Source organism: Suncus etruscus, chromosome 5 (genome assembly GCF_024139225.1).
Source record: "Suncus etruscus isolate mSunEtr1 chromosome 5, mSunEtr1.pri.cur, whole genome shotgun sequence".
NCBI lineage: Eukaryota > Metazoa > Chordata > Mammalia > Eulipotyphla > Soricidae > Suncus > Suncus etruscus.
The window spans coordinates 148,221,004-148,240,304 of record NC_064852.1 but is presented as its reverse complement, the minus strand read 5'-3'; the positions used below and the strand labels follow the sequence as shown (position 1 = coordinate 148,240,304).

General features: G+C 44.5%; 1 protein-coding gene and 1 non-coding gene across 2 annotated transcripts in view; both read right to left on the bottom strand.

The window, feature by feature from the left end:
* The window catches only part of LRP12 (LDL receptor related protein 12), an 89,085-nt gene that overhangs the window by 6,545 nt on the left and 63,239 nt on the right, over positions 1-19,301 (bottom strand). Inside the window, exons 3-5 of the mRNA XM_049773866.1 lie at positions 18,327-18,462; positions 11,966-12,168; positions 798-1,944 (exon numbers count right to left, since the gene is read on the bottom strand). Coding sequence (XP_049629823.1) covers positions 798-1,944; positions 11,966-12,168; positions 18,327-18,462 — 1,486 coding nt within the window. The remainder of the gene's footprint in view (positions 1-797; positions 1,945-11,965; positions 12,169-18,326; positions 18,463-19,301) is intronic.
* Positions 12,924-13,029, bottom strand: LOC126010722 (U6 spliceosomal RNA). Its single transcript, XR_007496734.1, has one exon. It is a non-coding gene; the product is annotated as a U6 spliceosomal RNA (small nuclear RNA).

Sequence of the window (19,301 nt, the reverse complement as noted above, 5' to 3'; positions counted from 1 at the left end):
GGCTCCCCATGGAATCAAATAAATAAAAAAATGAAAGAAGAGGGGCCAGAGAGATGGCACAGCGGCAGGGCGTTTGCCTTGCAAGCCGATCCAGAATGGATGCTGCTTCAAATCCCGGCATCCCATATGGCCCCCTGTGCCTGCTTGCCCGGAGCAATTTCTGAGCACAGAGCCAGGAGTAACCTCTGAGCGCGGCCGGGTGTGACCTAAAAGCCAAAAAAAGAAAAAAAAAATGAAAGAAGAGATGAAACAGGGGCTGAAGTGGTGGCGCAAGCTGTAGGGCGCCTGCCTTGCCCGCGCTAACCTAGGGCGGACTGTGGTTCAATTCCCCCACTGCGTCCCATATGATCCCCCAAGCCAGGAGTGATTTCTTTTCTTTCTGCCAAAATGTGGCAACGCTGGTAGGTGCTAATCTAGGTTTAAAGATGTATATGCATCCCTCCACCTTTCTAACTTCTTTTTTGTTGTGTGTTTTTGTTTTGGGCTACTCCTGACTCCAAGAGCGATTTCTGAGCGCAGAGCCAGGCGTAACCCCTGAGCCTCACCGGGTATGGCCCAAAAACCAAAATAATAATAATAATAATAATAATAATAATAATAATAATAATAATAAAAGAAGAGATGCAAGTTCACCAAAAACTTGCAAATAACCAATGCACATTTGGCACCAATGGAAATATACCCATGGCGAGCCCCTGGGCACCGACCTGCGCAGGCAATGCCACTTGGCACCAACGGAATTATACCCTGGGGTGCCAAGCCTGGCGAGCCCCCCCCCCACCCGGGCACCCACCCACCTGCGCTCGAACATGCGCAGCGAGTAGAGCTTGCAGGTACAGCCGAGCGCGATGACCAGCAGCAGGCCGCAGATGAGGCTGCCGATGACAGCCGCCGTGATGACCCGCGTGGGCACGATGACCGGGCAGTTCTCCTCGTCGCTGCCGTCGCCGCAGTCGTCCTGCGAGTCGCACACCCAGCTCTCGAACACGCAGCGGTTGTTCTTGCAGTGGAAGTTGCCCGGCTGGCAGAAGAAGCAGTTCTTCTCGTCCGAGCCGTTGGGGCAGTGGTTCTGGTAGTTGCAGCGGTCGGAGCGCGGGTAGCAGACGCCGTTGCGCGAGCAGGGGAACTCCTCCTTCTGGCAGGCCGAGCAGTTGCCCTCGTCGCGGCCGTTGGGGCAGTGCCAGTAGCCGTCGCAGCGCTGCGGCTCCGTGTAGCAGCCCCAGTTGCCCCCGCAGGGGATCTCCCAGGGCAGGCAGAAGCCGTCCACCTGGTAGGTGGCGTTGAAGCCGCGCGCCGCGTTCACCTTGTCGGCGCAGAAGTGCACGCGCACCTGGCCCGACGAGGACACCACGGTGAGGGGCGCGTGGGCGTCGAAGGCCGTGAGCACCCGCAGCAGGCGCCGCGGGTTCTCGTCCAGCCCGTCGTACACCTTGACGAAGTCGCCCGACGCCGTGCCGTCCAGCTTGAAGTCGGTGAAGCGCAGCAGCACCTTGCGCCGGTCGCCGGTGTCGATGAGCCAGGTGCAGTTGGACCCCGGCGGGTAGAAATCGGGGTAGTTGGGCGAGCTGAAGGTGCCGTAGAAATAGCGCAACCAGCGGCCGCACGCGGGCACGGCGCAGTCCAGCTCGTCGCCCAGGTCCAGGCAGTCGATGTTGCCGTCGCAGCGCAGCGCCTCGGGCAGGCAGGTGTACACCTTGGTGAAGCGCGACAGGCACTGGAACTGGTTGTAGGCGCACGGCTGGAAGGCGGCGGCTGCGCTGGGGGGCTCGGCTGCCACGACAGCCCCGGACACCCCCGTCGCAGCCCGGCTACTCCCGCTGCACGCCGCCTCGTCCGAGCGGTCCCCGCACTCGTCCATGCCATTGCACCGCCAGGCCTCGGGGATGCACTTGGCGTTGGCGCAGCGGAACTGGTCGCAGGCGCAGCGGGGCTCCGCGGCTTTCCCTGCATTTGGAGGGCCAGGGTGGGGGAAAGAGAAAGGGCAAGAGAAAAGCAGCAAAAGCCAAGACAAAAAAATAAAATCAAATTACCATCGGATGCAAGCTCCTTCGTCAAAAGACGCACGACTAGAGCGCACAACTAGAGCGATAGCGCAGTGGTAAGTTAGGGCTATTGCCTGGCACGCGGCTGCCCAGGATGGATATTCCTGGGTTCCATCCCTGGCGTCCCATATGGTTCCCACCCCCACCCCCCAGGCAGGAGCGATTTCGGAGCGCGTTGTCGGGAGTAACCCCTGAGTGTCACCGGGTGTGGCCCCAACACAAACAAAAACGCAAACAAAAGTCACGCAAATGCAAGTGCCAGCCAGTGCTGCTTTCCTAATGAAAGCCAGGGCATCGGTAGGGTTTTTGCTCTCTACGCAGCAGCCCAAGATGGACCTGGGTTCTATCCCCAGCGTCCCATTTGGTTCCCTTGAGCCAGGAGCGATTTCTGAACGCAGAGCCGGGGATAAACCCCTGAGCATCACCGGGTGCGGCCCCAAAACAAACAAAAGACACGCAAATGCCAATGCCAGCCAGTGCTGCTTTCCTAGTAAATGGCAGGGCAGAGCTAGGAGGTCAGGGTTTAAATCATTTGTGTGGAAAGAACAGTGAAGTTCTGACAGCAAGGGGCAACTACTCAGTGGCTCCCGAAAAGTTGCAGGCGATTTCTTTTTTTTTTTTTTTTTCACATATATAATTTTTTTTTATTAATTTTTTTTTATTTAAACACCTTGATTACATACATGATTGTGTTTGGGTTTCAGTCATAAAAGGAACACCACCCATCACCAGTGCAACATTCCCATCACCCAAGTCCCAAATCTCCCTCCTCCCCCCCAACCCCCGCCTGTACCCTAAACAGGCTCTACATTTCCCTCATACATTCTCAATATTAGGACAGTTCAAAATGTAGTTATTTCTCTAACTAAACTCATCACTCTTTGTGGTGAGCTTCCTGAGGTGAGCTGGAACTTCCAGCTTTTTTCTCTTTTGTGTCTGAAAATTATTATTACAAGGGTGTCTTTCATTTTTCTTAAAACCCATAGATGAGTGAGACCATTCTGCGTTTTTCTCTCTCTCTCTGACTTATTTCACTCAGCATAATAGATTCCATGTACATCCATGTATAGGAAAATTTCATGACTTCATCTCTCCTGACAGCTGCATAATATTCCATTGTGTATATGTACCACAGTTTCTTTAGCCATTCGTCTGTTGAAGGGCATCTTGGTTGTTTCCAGAGTCTTGCTATGGTAAATAGAGCTGCAATGAATATAGGTGTAAGGAAGGGGTTTTTGTATTGTATTTTTGTGTTCCTAGGGTATATTCCTAGGAGTGGTATAGCTGGATCGTATGGGAGCTCGATTTCCAGTTTTTGGAGGAATCTCCATATCGCTTTCCATAAAGGTTGAACTAGACAGCATTCCCACCAGCAGTGGATAAGAGTTCCTTTCTCTCCACATCCCCGCCAACACTGTTTATTCTCATTCTTTGTGATGTGTGCCATTCTCTGGGGTGTGAGGTGGTATCTCATCGTTGTTTTGATTTGCATCTCCCTGATGATTAGTGATGTGGAACATTTTTTCATGTGTCTTTTGGCCATGTGTATTTCTTCTTTGTCAAAGTGTCTGTTCATTTCTTCTCCCCATTTTTTGATGGGGTTAGATGTTTTTTTCTTGTAAAGTTCTATCAGTGCTTTGTATATTTTGGAGATTAGCCCCTTATCTGATGGGTATTGGGTGAATAGTTTCTCCCACTCAGTGGGTGGCTCTTGTATCCTGGGCACTATTTCCTTTGAGGTGCAGAAGCTTCTCAGCTTAATATATTCCCATCTGTTAATCTCTGCTTTCACTTGCTTGGAGAGTGCAGTTTCCTCCTTGAAGATGCCTGTAATGTCCTGGAGTGTTTTGCCTATGTGCTGTTCTATATATCTTATGGTTTTGGGGCTGATATCGAGGTCTTTAATCCATTTGGATTTTACCTTTGTACATGATGTTAGCTGGGGGTCTAAGTTTAATTTTTTGCAAGTGGCTATCCAATTGTGCCAACACCACTTGTTGAAGAGGCTTTCCCTGCTCCATTTAGGATTTCCTGCTCCTTTATCAAAAATTAGATGGTTGTATCTCTGGGGAAAATTTTCTGAGTATTCAAGCCTATTCCACTGATCTGAGGACCTATCCTTATTCCAATACCATGCTGTTTTGATAATTGTTGCTTTGTAGTACAGTTTAAAGTTGGGAAAAGTAATTCCTCCCATATTCTTTTTCCCAATGATTGCTTTAGCTATTCGAGGGTGTTTATTGTTCCAAATGAATTTCAAAAGTGTCTGATCCACTTCTTTGAAGAATGTCATGGGTATCTTTAGAGGGATGGCATTAAATCTGTATAATGCCTTGGGGAGTATTGACATTTTGATGATGTTAATCCTGCCAATCCATGAGCAGGGTATGTGTTTCCATTTCCGTGTGTCCTCTCTTATTTCTTGGAGCAGAGTTTTATAGTTTTCTTTGTATAGGTCCTTCACATATTTAGTCAAGTTGATTCCAAGATATTTGAGTTTGTGTGGTACTATTGTGAATGGGGTTGTTTTCTTAATGTCCATTTCATCCTTATTACTATTGGTATATAGAAAGGCCATTGATTTTTGTGTGTTAATTTTGTAGCCTGCCACCTTGCTATATGAGTCTATTGTTTCTAGAAGCTTTTTGGTAGAGTCTTTAGGGTTTTCTAAGTAGAGTATCATGTCATCTGCAAACAGTGAGAGCTTGACTTCTTCCTTTCCTATCTGGATTCCCTTGATATCCTTTTCTTGCTTAATCGCTATAGCAAGTACTTCCAGTGCTATGTTGAATAGGAGTGGTGAGAGAGGACAGCCTTGTCTTGTGCCAGAATTTAGAGGGAAGGCTTTCAGTTTTTCTCCATTGAGGATAATATTTGCCACTGGCTTGTGGTAGATGGCCTTCACTATATTGAGAAAGGTTCCCTCCATTCCCATCTTGCTGAGAGTTTTGATCAAGAATGGGTGTTGGACCTTATCAAATGCTTTCTCTGCATCTATTGATATGATCATGTGGTTTTTATTTTTCTTGTTATTGATGTTGTGTATTATGTTGATAGATTTACGGATGTTAAACCAGCCTTGCATTCCTGGGATGAAACCTACTTGATCGTAGTGGATGATCTTCTTAACGAGGCATTGAATCCTATTTGCCAGGATTTTGTTGAGGATCTTTGCATCTGCATTCATCAGTGATATTGGTCTGTAATTTTCTTTTTTGGTAGCGTCTCTGTCTGGTTTAGGTATCAAGGTGATGTTGGCTTCATAAAAGCTATTTGGAAGTGTTTCTGTTTGTTCAATTTCATGAAAGAGTCTTGCCAAGATTGGCAGTAGTTCCTCTTGGAAAGTTTGATAGAATTCATTAGTGAATCCATCTGGACCTGGGCTTTTGTTTTTCGGCAGACATTTGATTACTGTTTTAATTTCATCAATGGTGATGGGGGTGTTTAGATATGCTACATCCTCTTCCTTCAACCGTGGAAGATTATAAGAGTCCAAGAATTTATCCATTTCTTCCAGGTTCTCATTTTTAGTGGCGTAGAGTTTTTCAAAGTAGTTTCTGATTACCCTTTGAATCTCTGTCATATCAGTAGTGATCTCTCCTTTTTCATTCCTGATACGAGTTATCAAGTTTCTCTCTCTCTCTTTCTTTGTTAGGTTTGCCAGTGGTCTATCAATCTTGTTTATTTTTTCAAAGAACCAACTTCTGCTTTCGTTGATCTTTTCGATTGTTTTTTGAGTTTCCACTTCGTTGATTTCTGCTCTCAGCTTTGTTATTTCCTTCTGTCTTCCTATTCTTGGGTCCTTTTGTTGAGCATTTTCTAGTTCTATTAGCTGTGTCATTAAGGTACTCAGGTAAGCTCCTTCTTCCTTCCTGATGTGTGCTTGCAAAGCTATAAATTTTCCTCTCAGTACTGCTTTTGCTGTGTCCCATAAGTTCTGAGAGTTTGTGTCTTTATTGTCATTTGTTTCCAGGAACCTTTTTATTTCCTCCTTGATTTCATCTCGGACCCACTGGTTATTGAGCATGAGGCTGTTTAACTTCCAGGTGTTAAAGTGTTTCTTCTGAGTCCCTTTGGAGTTCACAAATAATTTCAGAGCCTTGTGGTCAGCGAAGGTAGTCTGCAAAATTTCTATCCTCTTGATCTTATGGAGGTATGTTTTATGTGCCAGCATGTAGTCTATCCTGGAGAATGTCCCATGTACATTGGAGAAGAATGTGTATCCAGGTTTCTGGGGATGGAGTGTCCTATATATATCCACTAGGCCTCTTTCTTCCATTTCTCTCCTCAGGTCTAGTATATTCTTGTTGGGTTTCAGTCTGGTTGACCTGTCCAGTGTTGACAAAGCCGTGTTAAGGTCCCCCACAATTATTGTGTTGTTGTTGATATTATTTTTCAGATTTGTCAACAGTTGTATTAAATATTTTGCTGGCCCCTCATTCGGTGCATATATGTTTAGGAGAGTGAATTCTTCCTGCTCTACGTACCCCTTGATTAATATAGAATGTCCGTCTTTGTCCCTTACAACCTTCCTGAGTATAAAGTTTGCATTATCTGATATTAGTATGGCCACTCCAGCTTTTTTATGGGTGTTGTTTGCTTGGATAACTTTTCTCCAGCCTTTTATTTTGAGTCTATGTTTGTTCTGACTATTCAGGTGCGTTTCTTGTAGGCAGCAGAAGGTTGGATTGAGTTTTTTGATCCATTTAGCCACTCTGTGTCTCTTAACTGGTGTATTTAGTCCATTGACGTTGAGAGAAAGAATTGTCCTGGGATTTAACACCATCTTTATTTCAAAATTTGGTGTGTCTTTTGGGTAGTCTTGTCTTAGATTAGGTCTTTCAGTTTTTCTCTTAAGACTGGTTTTGTGTCTGTGAAGTTTCTGAGCTGTTTTTTGTCTGTGAAACCATGTATTCTTCCATCAAACCGGAAAGTGAGTTTTGCTGGGTATAGTATTCTGGGTGAAGCATTCATTTCATTCAGTCTTGTCACAATATCCCACCACTGCTTTCTGGCATTGAGCGTTTCTGGTGACAGGTCTGCTGTAAATCTCAGGGAAGCTTGCTTGAACATGATTTCCCCTTTTGATCTTGCTGTTTTCAGAATTCTGTCTCTATCTGTGGGATTTGTCATTGTGACTAGGATGTGTCTTGGGGTGGTTTTTCTGGGGTCTCTTTTGGTTGGTACTCTTCGGGCATGCAGGATTTGATCACATATATTCTTTAGCTCTGGAAGTTTCTCTTTAATGATGTTCTTGACCATTGATTCTTCCTGGAAATTTTCTTCCTGGGTCTCTGGGACTCCAATGATTCTTAAGTTGTTTCTGTTGATCTTATCATAGACTTCTATTTTCGTCTGTTCCCATTCTTTGACTAATTTTTCCATTGTCTGCTCATTTGCTTTAAGTTTTTTGTCCAATCTCTCCTGCTGTATGGAATTGTTATGTATCTCATCTTCCACAGCACCAAGTCTATTCTCAGCTTCTGATACCCTGTCCCAGAGCTTATCCATTTTGTCATTCACTTCGTTTACTGACTTTTTCAGTCCTGTTAGTTGACATGTTATTTCAGTTTGGAGTTTTGTCATTTCTGCCTTCATATTTTCTTGGTTCTTTTTAGTGTTCTGTTCAACTCGATCCATGGTTTCTTGGAGTCTGTTGAGCACCTTCCATATTGCTAGTCTAAAGTCCTTATCTGAGAGGTTGATTAGTTGTTCAGTCATTATCTGGTCCTCAGAATTGTCATCTTCATTCTCTATGTCTGATGCTGGCCTGCGTTGTTTCCCCATTGTCACACTTGTATTGTGGGTTTTTCTACGTGTTGTAGTGGTATTCATTGTCTATATGATGTAGGCAGCACACTCCTCTGGCTCCTTCCTTTCTGGATGGGCTGACTTGCCTCTAAGGGAGGGGAGTCCTCCGGGATGAAGCCTCACACTGGGTGAAATCTTAGGCCCGAGCATGCAACAGAGAAGACAGTCCAGAGAGAAATGTTTGCTTCTGTGATATAGCGCCGTTCTTAGTGTGATTTTTCCTTCTTGTTGCAATGGAGTTCTTTCCTTAGAAAGAGTGCACGGCCGCGTAGCGAAGCAGAGCGGCCGTGCTCCTCTGAGCCTCTTTTTGCCCCACTCGCAAGAGTTTCACGCAAGAGGACAGTAGACAGACATAGACAGGTCACACTCACAGTCTTTCACAGCTGAGCCCCACTGGGCCGGTGTACTTTTGCGGATTTTCCCCGCCTGGTGTCACACACAGGGAGCCAGCTTTTGCAAAGGTTAGCCGGTTTTTATGCTCTGAAGTCCCTCCCTGAAAATGGCGTCTGGGCGAGCGAGGTTTCAGGAGGCTCTTTTTGCCCCACTCGCAAGAGTTTCACGCAAGAGGACAGTAGACAGACATAGACAGGTCACACTCACAGTCTTTCACAGCTGGCCCCACTGGGCCGGTGTACTTTTGCGGATTTTCCCCACCTGGTGTCACACACAGGGAGCCAGCTTTTGCAAAGGTTAGCCGGTTTTTATGCTCTGAAGTCCCTCCCTGAATGGCGTCTGGGCGAGCGAGGTTTCAGGAGGCTCTTTTTGCCCCACTCGCAAGAGTTTCACGCAAGAGGACAGTAGACAGACATAGACAGGTCACACTCACAGTCTTTCACAGCTGAGCCCCACTGGGCCGGTGTACTTTCACGGATTTTCCCCGCCTGGTGTCACACACAGGGAGCCAGCTTTTGCAAAGGTTAGCCGGTTTTTATGCTCTGAAGTCCCTCCCTGAAAATGGCGTCTGGGCGAGCGAGGTTTCTGGAGGCTCTTTTTGCCCCACTCGCAAGAGTTTCACGCAAGAGGACAGTAGACAGACATAGACAGGTCACACTCACAGTCTTTCACAGCTGAGCCCCACTGGGCCGGTGTACTTTTGCGGATTTTCCCCGCCTGGTGTCACACACAGGGAGCCCGGAGGCGATTTCTTAAATACTTATGATTTGCTACTTATCAGTCTTGGCATTTTGATCTACAGAGAAGGTACTGATTCCACTCTTTCTGCAGAGACCTCTTTGTTTTATTGCTCCACATTTAGTACAATGGTGTTAAGATATATAGAGTACTAGGATATATGGTCCAAAATTAAAATAGACCCATCGTATCAGCATGAAATTTTATCCACAAATCATTTTTTTCTAATAATCCCCCGCTTCTTTTCTAGTTCTCTTTGCAGTGTATCATATTTTTGTTTTTATTTTAAAATTTTTGGGGGGTGGGACACACTTGGTGATGCTCAGGGGTTACTCCTGGAACTTCATGGGCTTTCTGGGATGCTGAGAATCATACTCGGGCCAGTCATGTGCAAGGCAAGCAAGCACCTTAGTCTCTGTACTATTGCTCTAGGCCCCGTAACATACAGTTGAAGTTCCTTATTCTTTTTAAAGAACAATGTGTGTGTGTGTGTGTGTGTGTGTGTGTGTGTGTGTGTGTGTGTGTGTGTGTGTGTGTGTGGAGATAGGCTTGGGGAACTGTATGAGATGCCAGAGATTGTACCCAGGTCGGCAGTATACAAAGCAAATGCCCTACTGCTGTGCTAATGCTCTGGTCTCTGAAGTCCTTTCCTTAAACACAAAGCTTTGTTAAGGTAAAATGAAACTGACTGAAGTACTGTATATACATGTACTGTATATTTACACATTTACGGTTTATATATATTGTATATACAGCATGACTATCTTTATTTAGACTGCAGACTAGAGCGTACTGCAAGAGCACATTTTTTATCCCAGGGAGCTGGCTCAGAGGGCTGGAGTACAAGCTTTGCATCTGGGAGGCCCAGGTTAAAGCCTAGGTAAACCTTGCTCTTCTCTCGGGATGGCCAGAAGCAATTCCCTGAGCACAGAACTAGGAGGAGCCCTGGATCTCTGCTGGCCTAAAGTCAAACAAATACAAAGAAGTAGAAAGGAGAGGGGAAAATGGATGTGTCTGCAGAGCTCTAATTATTTTAGTGTGGCACCCCAAATTATATAACAGTAATGAGGTAGGAAAAAGAAAACAAAACACCCAAATATTAGATTCCTACTGTACTCAAAAAGGTTGGGCTAGTGCTTACTGCTCCATTAACTTACTTAATGAAACCTAGACAGAAAATATGCTTAGAAGCTAAAGAAACATTACAGAGATTATTTGGGGCAAAGGGGGGAAGAGGGAGAAGTGAAGAGCAGGAGGAAAAAGAGGAGGAGGAGGAGAAGGAAGAAAGCATGCATGTTTAAGCCAAAGGAAATGGTGGAATCTTAGAGGATTAAATGATTTCCAGCCAAAAAAATGTAGACTGAAGTCTCATGCCTGGAGCTATTCCTGTCTGTGCAGGCCGCTACTCCAGAACAAAAGGCAAACACCAGCCAACTACCGGTATGGGAGTGAAGTGGGCAAGGCACTCTTCTGAGGTTGCCGACGCCATTCAGACACTCAGAAATAGTTTCTAAAATCAACTTTAAGCTATGAGCAAGTTCTTGAGGACAGAAAGTTACTTTTCTTTCTGTTTTTTTTTTTTTATTTAGCTGCTGCCAGGGACTGAATACAGGTCCCCAGAAGTTAAGGGTTCCCCCATACTTCTCATTCAGGATAAAGTTTTCTAAATAAAAAAACATTTTGTTTTGTTTATTGGGCCACACCTGGGGGAGCTTAGGTGTTACTCCTGGCTCTGCACTTATAAATTGCCCCTAGGAGGCTTGGAGGACCATATGGGATGCTGGGGATCAGACCTGGGTCGGGTCCCATGCAAAGCAAACACCCTACCTGCTGTGCTATTGCTGCAGCTCGCCCAAAATACTTATTTTTTGGTTTGTTTTTCAGCCCACACCGAAAGGCACTCAGCTCAGGGTTCACTTCTGGTTCTGTGTTCAGGGAATCAATCACTCCTGGCTCTGTGCTCAGAGGATCATGTATAGAGGGTGTTATAAATTGAACCTGGGTTTTTTGCATGTAAGGCAAGTGCCCTACCATTGTATTAGCAATCTGGCCCTGTAAGTTCATTTTAAAACAAATGCATTTAACATATCAAAGAAGAAAACTGCCTTTAGCTTATGAGATCAATTGTTTTATTTTATTTATTTATTTTTTGTTTTTGGGCCACACCCAGTGACACTCAGGGGTTACTCCTGGCTATGCACTCAGAAATCACTCCTGGCTTGGGTGACCATAAGGAATGCTGGGGGATCAAAATTCAATCCATCCTAAATTAGCACATGCAAGGCAAATGCCCTACTGCTTGCGCCACCGCTCTGGCCCCTGAAATCAATTGTTTTCTGATAGAAATACCTAGAGAGTTAGTCTGGAACTGAGGATCTGCGGCTTCTCATTCTCTAATCACACCTGCTGGGAGGGCACCATCACAGTTAAGGGGCATTTCCTCTTTAGTGCACAGGAAATTTCGAAGCGAATACCAGTGAAAAGCATGAAAGTGGGATGGGCTTGGCATGAGACAAGGGGCCAAATAATAGGAAGAAAATGAGGTCAGAAGGGGACAGCAGTTGGAAAAAGGTCAGGAAACAAGCTCAGAAGACCAGCCCTGAAGCGACTGAACATTTAATATTACTTCACTATTTATCTATTATTATGTTGTGCCACACCCTGGTTGTGCTCAGAGATCACTCCTGGCATGGCTCACAGGGCCATATGTGGTAGCGGGGATTGAATCCAGGGGAGCCCGCATGAAAGGCAGTCTGGATCACTAGTTTTTGTTTGTTTGTTTGTTTGTTTTGTTTTGGGGCCACATTCTGTGGGACTCAGGGCTTACTCCTGGCTCTGCACTCTGGGATCACTTCTGGTGGTGCTCAAGGGACCTTATAGGACAGCAGGGACCCAACCAGGTTGGCCATGTGCAAGGCAAGTAAATGCCGCTTCCCCCCCCCCCCGCCCCCCAACACCGTTTTCCTTACTGAACACCCCACCTGAGAAGTATGCCAGCCGGAAGCCCTTCTTGGAGACTGTGTCGTCTGAATGGAACCTGATCCAGACGTGGTCTTGGGAAGAAATGTAGGGCGGCGGGATGGTGGAGCCGCAGGCGCGGTAGCTCTCAACGTCTTTGTACATTTCGATAGTCAGCCAGTCCAAGCTGCATCGACGGGAGCCCTGAATGTCAAAATCCTGGAAGCTGCCAAAACAAGGCCAGGAAAAGCCACTGAAGATGGCGATGCTAGGAACGAGGTCCGAAGCAACATGGCCAGGGCGGCCTTTATTTTACTGCAAACGCCCAGATATCCATTTTGACTCCTGAGTTTTTATAGGACTACAATCTAATCACTGACAAATCACTAGCAAAGAATGGCACTGCTATGTTCTTAACATTTTATTCTTTTTCCTAGTTCTGTAACAGTATTTTCCTCAGATGTAATCTCCGATCTTAGATAATGCTTAGACAATATTAAAAAAAATGTTGACAACTGGCCATTTCTTCCCCTTCTTCTTTGAATATATATATGTTTAGAAGACAGTTTCCCCTTCAGAACACACCAAGCCTATTAAACTCTGGGGCAGAAAAACGACTCTACAATCTGATGAGCCAAACTATAATTTACAGAGATAAATTCATCTACTTGCTTAATGAAGTTTACATTTTCAGGAGAGTAAATAGAAAATATCTAAGCCAAAATTTTTTTATGAATATTATTTTCAGTGAAAAGTCAATTTGAAAAATGCCCTTTTTAAATATAACTTACTTCATAGCCAGTATTTGCTGGTCATTCTTCACAAACTATAGGCAAGGGAAGGGGCAAAGAAGTTACATAAAAGCACACACAAAATTAGCCTATTACTAATGAACAGAAAACCCAAAAATGTATTTTTCTACAACAAGTCTCAGCAAAAAGATCTAATTTTAACTCTATGCCTTTGCCTTTTATTTTTTTTTTAAATATGGAACACTTCACAAATTTGAGCGTCATCCTTGCGCAGGGGCCATGGTAATCTTCTCTATATCATTCAATTTTAGTATATGTGCTGTCGAAGTGAGCACGCCTTTGCCTTTTATTATAACTAAGTGATAACGAAGCTAGTTATCCAAATACTAATCAGGATATTTTATCTTTGGGGTTGGCCTGTAATATTTGGCTTCTATATTCTTCAGTAAATGAAGAGCTTATTTATTTCCCATTGAAATAAGTTTTAAAATCAATGCATTAAAGCTATACATTTTCTTCGGAATCTTATAATAAAAATTGCAGGGGAAGATTTTTGGGACACAACCAGCACTGCTCAGAGGTGACCTCTAGTAGGTTTCTGGGGACCACTATCAGTGTTGGGTATCAACCTAGGGTCAACAGCATGCAAAGCGTGCACCTTTTTTTTTTTTTTTTTGGTTTTTGGGCCACACCCGGTAACGCTCAGGGGTTACTCCTGGCTATGTGCTCAGAAGTTGCTCCTGGCTTGGGGGACCATATGGGACACCAGGGGATCAAACCGCGGTCCGTCCAAGGCTAGCGCAGACAAGGCAGGCACCTTACCTTTAGCGCCACCGCCCGGCCCAAGCGTGCACCTTAATCTTTGTATCCCATCTCTCTGGCTTGTACTCCAGTCCTTTGAGCCATTTTCCTGGCAGAATTGTTTGTGGTTTCAGCTCAATTATATCTCACGCTGTAACTATCCTATATTAGCTTTCTATAGGAATCAGAGCAATAATTACCCAGTCCTTAACATGACTAGACTTTTACTTATTTCAGTGCTGGGGACACAATGGTGATGCTCAGGGGTTACTTCTAACTCTGCACTCAGCCCTGGTGGCTCAAGGGACCACATGGAATATGGAGGATCTAACCATTGGCCACGTGGCCAACACGAATGCTTTACCCACTGTACTATTTCTCTAGACCCCTGACTAGATTTCCTCCTTTCTCTTTATATCTTCTCTGCTGGATCCTTAAGATTTGTATTTTAGATTCTTTTTTTTTTTTTTTTTTTTTTTTGTATTTTAGATTCTTTTAATAGAAATCTTGAGACTGGGGCTGGAGCGATAGCGGTAGGGAGTTTGCCTTGCACACGGCTGATCCAGGATGGACCTTGCTTGGTTCTATCCCTGGCATCCTATATGGTCCCCCACGCCAGGAGCAATTTCTGAGCCATAACCAGGAATAACCCTGAGCATCACAGGGTGTGGCCCAAAAACCAAAAAGACAAACAAAAAAACAAACAAACAAAAACAAATCTTGAGACTGTTTTGTTTGTTTGCTTGCTTGCCTTTTGTTTTTGTTTTGGGGTACTCCTGGCTCTGCACTCAGAAGTCGATCCTAGCAAGCTCAGGGGACCACCATAGGAGATGCTGGAAATCAAACTGGGGTCTGTCTGGGGTTGGGCTCGTGAAAGGCAGATGACCTACTGCTGTGCTATAGTTCTGGTCCCAAGAGACTGTTGATTCAAGTACTGACCACACTTGCTCTAATGAAGTGCAAAAAAAGAGAACTCGGTGCTTCTATCCTCTCAGATCCTAAAGAAGAGGAAAATACACTATTTTTATTGATTTCTAATTAAAATTTAGCATTTCCTTGACTTAGGACCATGAGCCATAACCATGATAATGTTTAAAGAACCTGTTACTTTGGGCCTCAGGAGCCTCTTTTTTAACAACTATCAAGAATAACTATTGAAGGGGCCGAAGAGATAGCTCAGCAGTAGGGTGTTTTGCCCTGCATTTGGCTAACCTGGAAGGGACCCGGTTCAATTCCCAGCATCCCATCTGGTCCCCCAGCCTGCCGGGGAGATTTCTGAGTGCAGAGCCAAGAGTAACTCCCCTGACTACCACTGGGTGTGGCCCAGAAACCAATCAATCAATAAAAAGAATAACTACTGATACTTGAAACTACTTTGAAATCACAACTATCACTTGCTCACTAAGATATTGTCTTATTAATATATAAATAAGATATTACTTATATTAATGTATAAATAGGAATATATTACTGAATATTACATATCTGACGGCTTTATTTCCACATAACTGAAACTCTAAACACACAGAGGTTTTGGGGCTACACCCTGTTGTGCTAACTACGTCCGGTTGTGTTGTAGCCAGCTTACTCCTGGCTCTGTGCTCAGGAATCACTCCTAATGGGCTCAGTGAAACATATGGTGTGCCATATGTTGAATTTAGGTTATCTCTGTTCAAGGCATGCATCCCACCTGCTGTATTATCACTTTGGCCTCTATATATTCATTTTATAAATTTATAAAAACATTATACCAGGATAGAACCTATAAGTTTCCTCAAAGTGTTCATAGATTTTTTTAAAAAAAATATAAAGCTAATAAGCGGGAGAGATAGTACAGCAGGTAGGGTGCTTGCCTTGCATGTGGCCAATCCAGGTTTAATCCCCAGCATCCCCTGAGCCCCTCCAGGAGGGATCCCTGAATAGTGAGGCCCCTAAATCAAAATAAAATGTTCAAAAGTCTAAAAATGTCCCAGCTCCCCACTATAATAGTATCTGGATTAAAAATGTGTTTGTGCCAACAAAAACCGGTTTGGTGGGCATGCTGTTTTTGGATAGTCTAGAATTTTAGATGGCAGGCGTGCTACAAAGAAGGCATTCGATTCTTTCCGTTTGAAACTCTCATTCTTTATTCCTGGGATGTCTGATCTGGGCCTTCATTCTAGAGCTGCTGTCTGTGTGGATCTACAGTCTTCCAGAGAGACTCCAGGGTTTTCCAGAGTTTGCCAATAGCTACAGGTGGCTTGGCTTAATTCCTCTGACTTCAGGACACCCTCCCACTGAGGTCAGGCAAGGGTCAGCGTGAGATTTTGTGAAATTTCTCCTTTCCACAGCAAAATAATCTGGCCTGGTGCTTGGCTTCAAGTGGGAAAGGAGAATGCAGAACCCCACCTCTTGGGCCAAAATGGGCTTCACGGGTTCTGGCAGATTCCCAGGGATAAACATGCTGAGAATCAAACCCAGGACTTCACCCAAGTCAGAAGCAAATGCTTGATCACTGAGTCATGCCAGCAACTCTAAAACTGTCATTAGACCAACAGCTTTTACAGCTTTACAAGAAAAGTGCTAAGAACTAGCTATATGTAGCCTGTAATTTAGCTTCCCTCTTTTATTTGGATTTTAATATTTAATTTATTTTGGGGAGTCAAGACAGTGTTAGTGATACAAGGGGCCACCAAGGACACTCCTTGCAGGACCTGTAGGGGGAAAACATGTATAGCCTGGCACTGATGACAGGATGTCACATAAAAACATGTACTCTGCCACTTGAGCAACACCACCCCGCCTTTATTTTAAATTCAGGAAGACAGGCTGAGGATGGAGCTCATGCATGTATGCGTCCCTGAGTTTGATCCCAATACCAGAAAACAAGCAAGAAAAAAAATATTATTAACATCTAACTATAGAAACGTTTTAAACATCTATTATAAGTGATCATATTTTTTTCTTTGACTTGATGTACATTTACATTTATTTTGTTTTGTTTTAGTTTTGGAGCCATACCTGGTGGTGCTTAGGGTTTCCTTCTGGCTCTGTCCTCAGTAATAACTCCTGGAGATGCTCTGGAGACAATAGGGGATACCAGGGATGGACCCTGCTATGCCAGGAATTGACTATTGGTCCCTGTACACTTAATTTTCTAATATTCGCTCACACGTCTGAGCTACGATTATGATTTTAAACACTGTCTTGTACATCAATATTTACAAGAGAAACACCATCGTCTTTGTGGCCTGAGGTCCATTTTCTCCTTAAAGCTGCTGTGACTAAGAGAAAGATTCCAAGGGCTGGCGAGACAACACAGCAGGGAGGGCACTTGCCTTGCACCAGGCTGACCCTCCTCCATTCAATTCCTGACATTGGGCCACTTGTGCATCGCCAGGAATAATTCCTGAGTGTAGTAGAGATAGGAGGTCCCAGAAAGAAAAGACTCAGGGCTCACTTCTCATTTGGGTCTGCGTTTCATTACTGCTCTTGGTCTGGATATATCAAGAACTCTCAAGGCTCCGAGGTGAGATGAGTGGACCAGATGGACCATATTCCATGGCCCTGTTTGGCAGGCAAAAAAATTTCCAAGTTTTATATAACTGAGGTACAGCTTTAATTTTAGTTAGAAGAGATAAAAGGCTCCAACCTCCCCCCCAAGTTAGTTTTGTGTGTTGGAGGGAGTGTGATTCTGTACTTGGAATCCCTACAGTAAAGATGCAATTTTGTGATCCTATTTATACTTACTCTTACAGACAACAGAAAAGAGGCCACTGGCCAACCTTCTGGCACTGAGGCTGCTACAGAACAACCTTCCAAGGCGGGTGACTCATCTCTCTGAGGAAACTCAAAATCTTCCCACTAAGATACAGGGTACCTCCATGGTGGTCTCTACAAGACACAGGGTCCCTCCATGGTGGCTTCTACAAAGAGGCTACAATATTGTTGTGTTTAGGCAAGAAAGGCTTGATTCTCTCAGTTATTCATTCAAATATGTCATCTTTACTCTTAGACCCTTAAACCTAAAGTTATTTTCCCCAGAACTAATTTGCGCTTCATATTCCTTCTTTTTGTTTGTTTTATTTTGGTTTTGGGGCCACACCCAGCAGTGCTCAGGGGTTACTCCTGGCTCTGTGCTCAGAAATTATTTTTGGCAGGCTCAGGGAACTATATGGGATGCCAGGGTTCGAATTTGGGTTGGCTATAGGCAAGGCATAAGCTCTCCCTGCTGTGCTAACTCTCCATTTCATATTCTTTTATTTTGGGGGGTGGGGGGTTGGGTTTACATCCAGCAGTGCTCAGGGGCTACTCCTGGCTCTGTGCTCAGGAATCACTCCTGGTGGGCATGGGGAACCATATGGGATGCTGGGTGATCAAACCAAACCTTCCTTTGTTTCCATTACACAGAAGGAGAGTTTCTGCGAGACCTAATAATTCACTCCACAGCATTGGACTGGCTGTTGCTATGTCACGTGGCACACAGAGGTGCAGACAGCTCAGGCCACCCAGGAAACCTATGTCTTGAGCTAGTTCTCCAAGTAAATTAGTGTGCTTTGTTCATCTGTCTCCAGGGCCAACAATGGTACTACTGAAGTCAGTCAGTGCTTCTGAAATTTGAGCTTTTGGTTCAAATGAAAGTTGAGTTTAAATATACCATAGGCATCAAGAAGCATCCAGAGCACATGCGAATAGGAGGCAGACAGAAAACCACAAATTCTGAAGCTGGTCATTTAGTGCATGTGCTGAAAACTGCCTTTCAATATGACTGTGGGTAGAGTTATTTGGAAAATGGAATCCGTTATTTTGAAGCAGAATAGTATACAGCCGTACAGAAAGTTATCAGAATTACCTGATGGTGATGATCTCCCCCGGATTTGCCCTGATGAGCCAGCTACAGTTGATCCTAGCAGGGTACGCAGAGGGCCAGCCTGGGCTAGTGATGACCCCACTAGGTGCTCGGATTTGTTCGGGAGTCTCTCCACACGCTGCAAGAGAGTTCAGGCAAGCTAAAATCACTGTCACGTTAGAAAACAAAGTACTCAAAAATAACCACCGTTTACATCCATCGAAAGCAAAAACAGCTCTTGAAATGTCAAATCATACTCCCCCAATAGGAGATCCCCTCCCTCCTTTAGTCAAAGCACTTTATCTTAAGGACACATTTTGGGGAATGGGCCACACATTTTTTGGGGTGGCCACACACAGTGGCACTCAGGTAATTACCCCTCTCTCTCTCTGTTCTCAGAAATCACTTCTGGTGAGCTTGGAGGACCATAGAGAATGCCGGGGATCGAACCTGGGTTGGCTGCATTCAAGGCAAACTCCCTACCTATTGTACTATTACTCCCACCCTAAGTCTGTAATGTTTGAAAGCATCATGAACACAGCAGCTACATGCTGGACTGTGAAGAAAGTCTTGAGTAACTGGATCAATCGTGGCCCAGAAATACAGGAAATACTTCATGAGCCTCACAGGACCTGGCCCTGATTTGCCTTTCTTTGAGTGTGTGAAATCTTTCATTGTGTAAAATTTCCCTTACAACTTATTAAAAAAATGTTCAAAAATAATACTTTAGAGAAAATGGAATTCTATTTTTGGAGCGTATGAACAATGAAGCGCTAGAGCTTTGCTTCCCACTTTGCTAGATTTATCAGGATAGCTAATGAAAATATGCCCGAGTCATTTATAAAACGTCCTGTTCTTCCTTCATTATCTTCCTGCTATAGTAATTTGGTTGTGTAGTTTTAAATAATTTTTTTTAAATTGAATCACCGTGAGTTACAGTTACAAAGTCGTTCATGTTTCTTTCAGTCACACCCATCC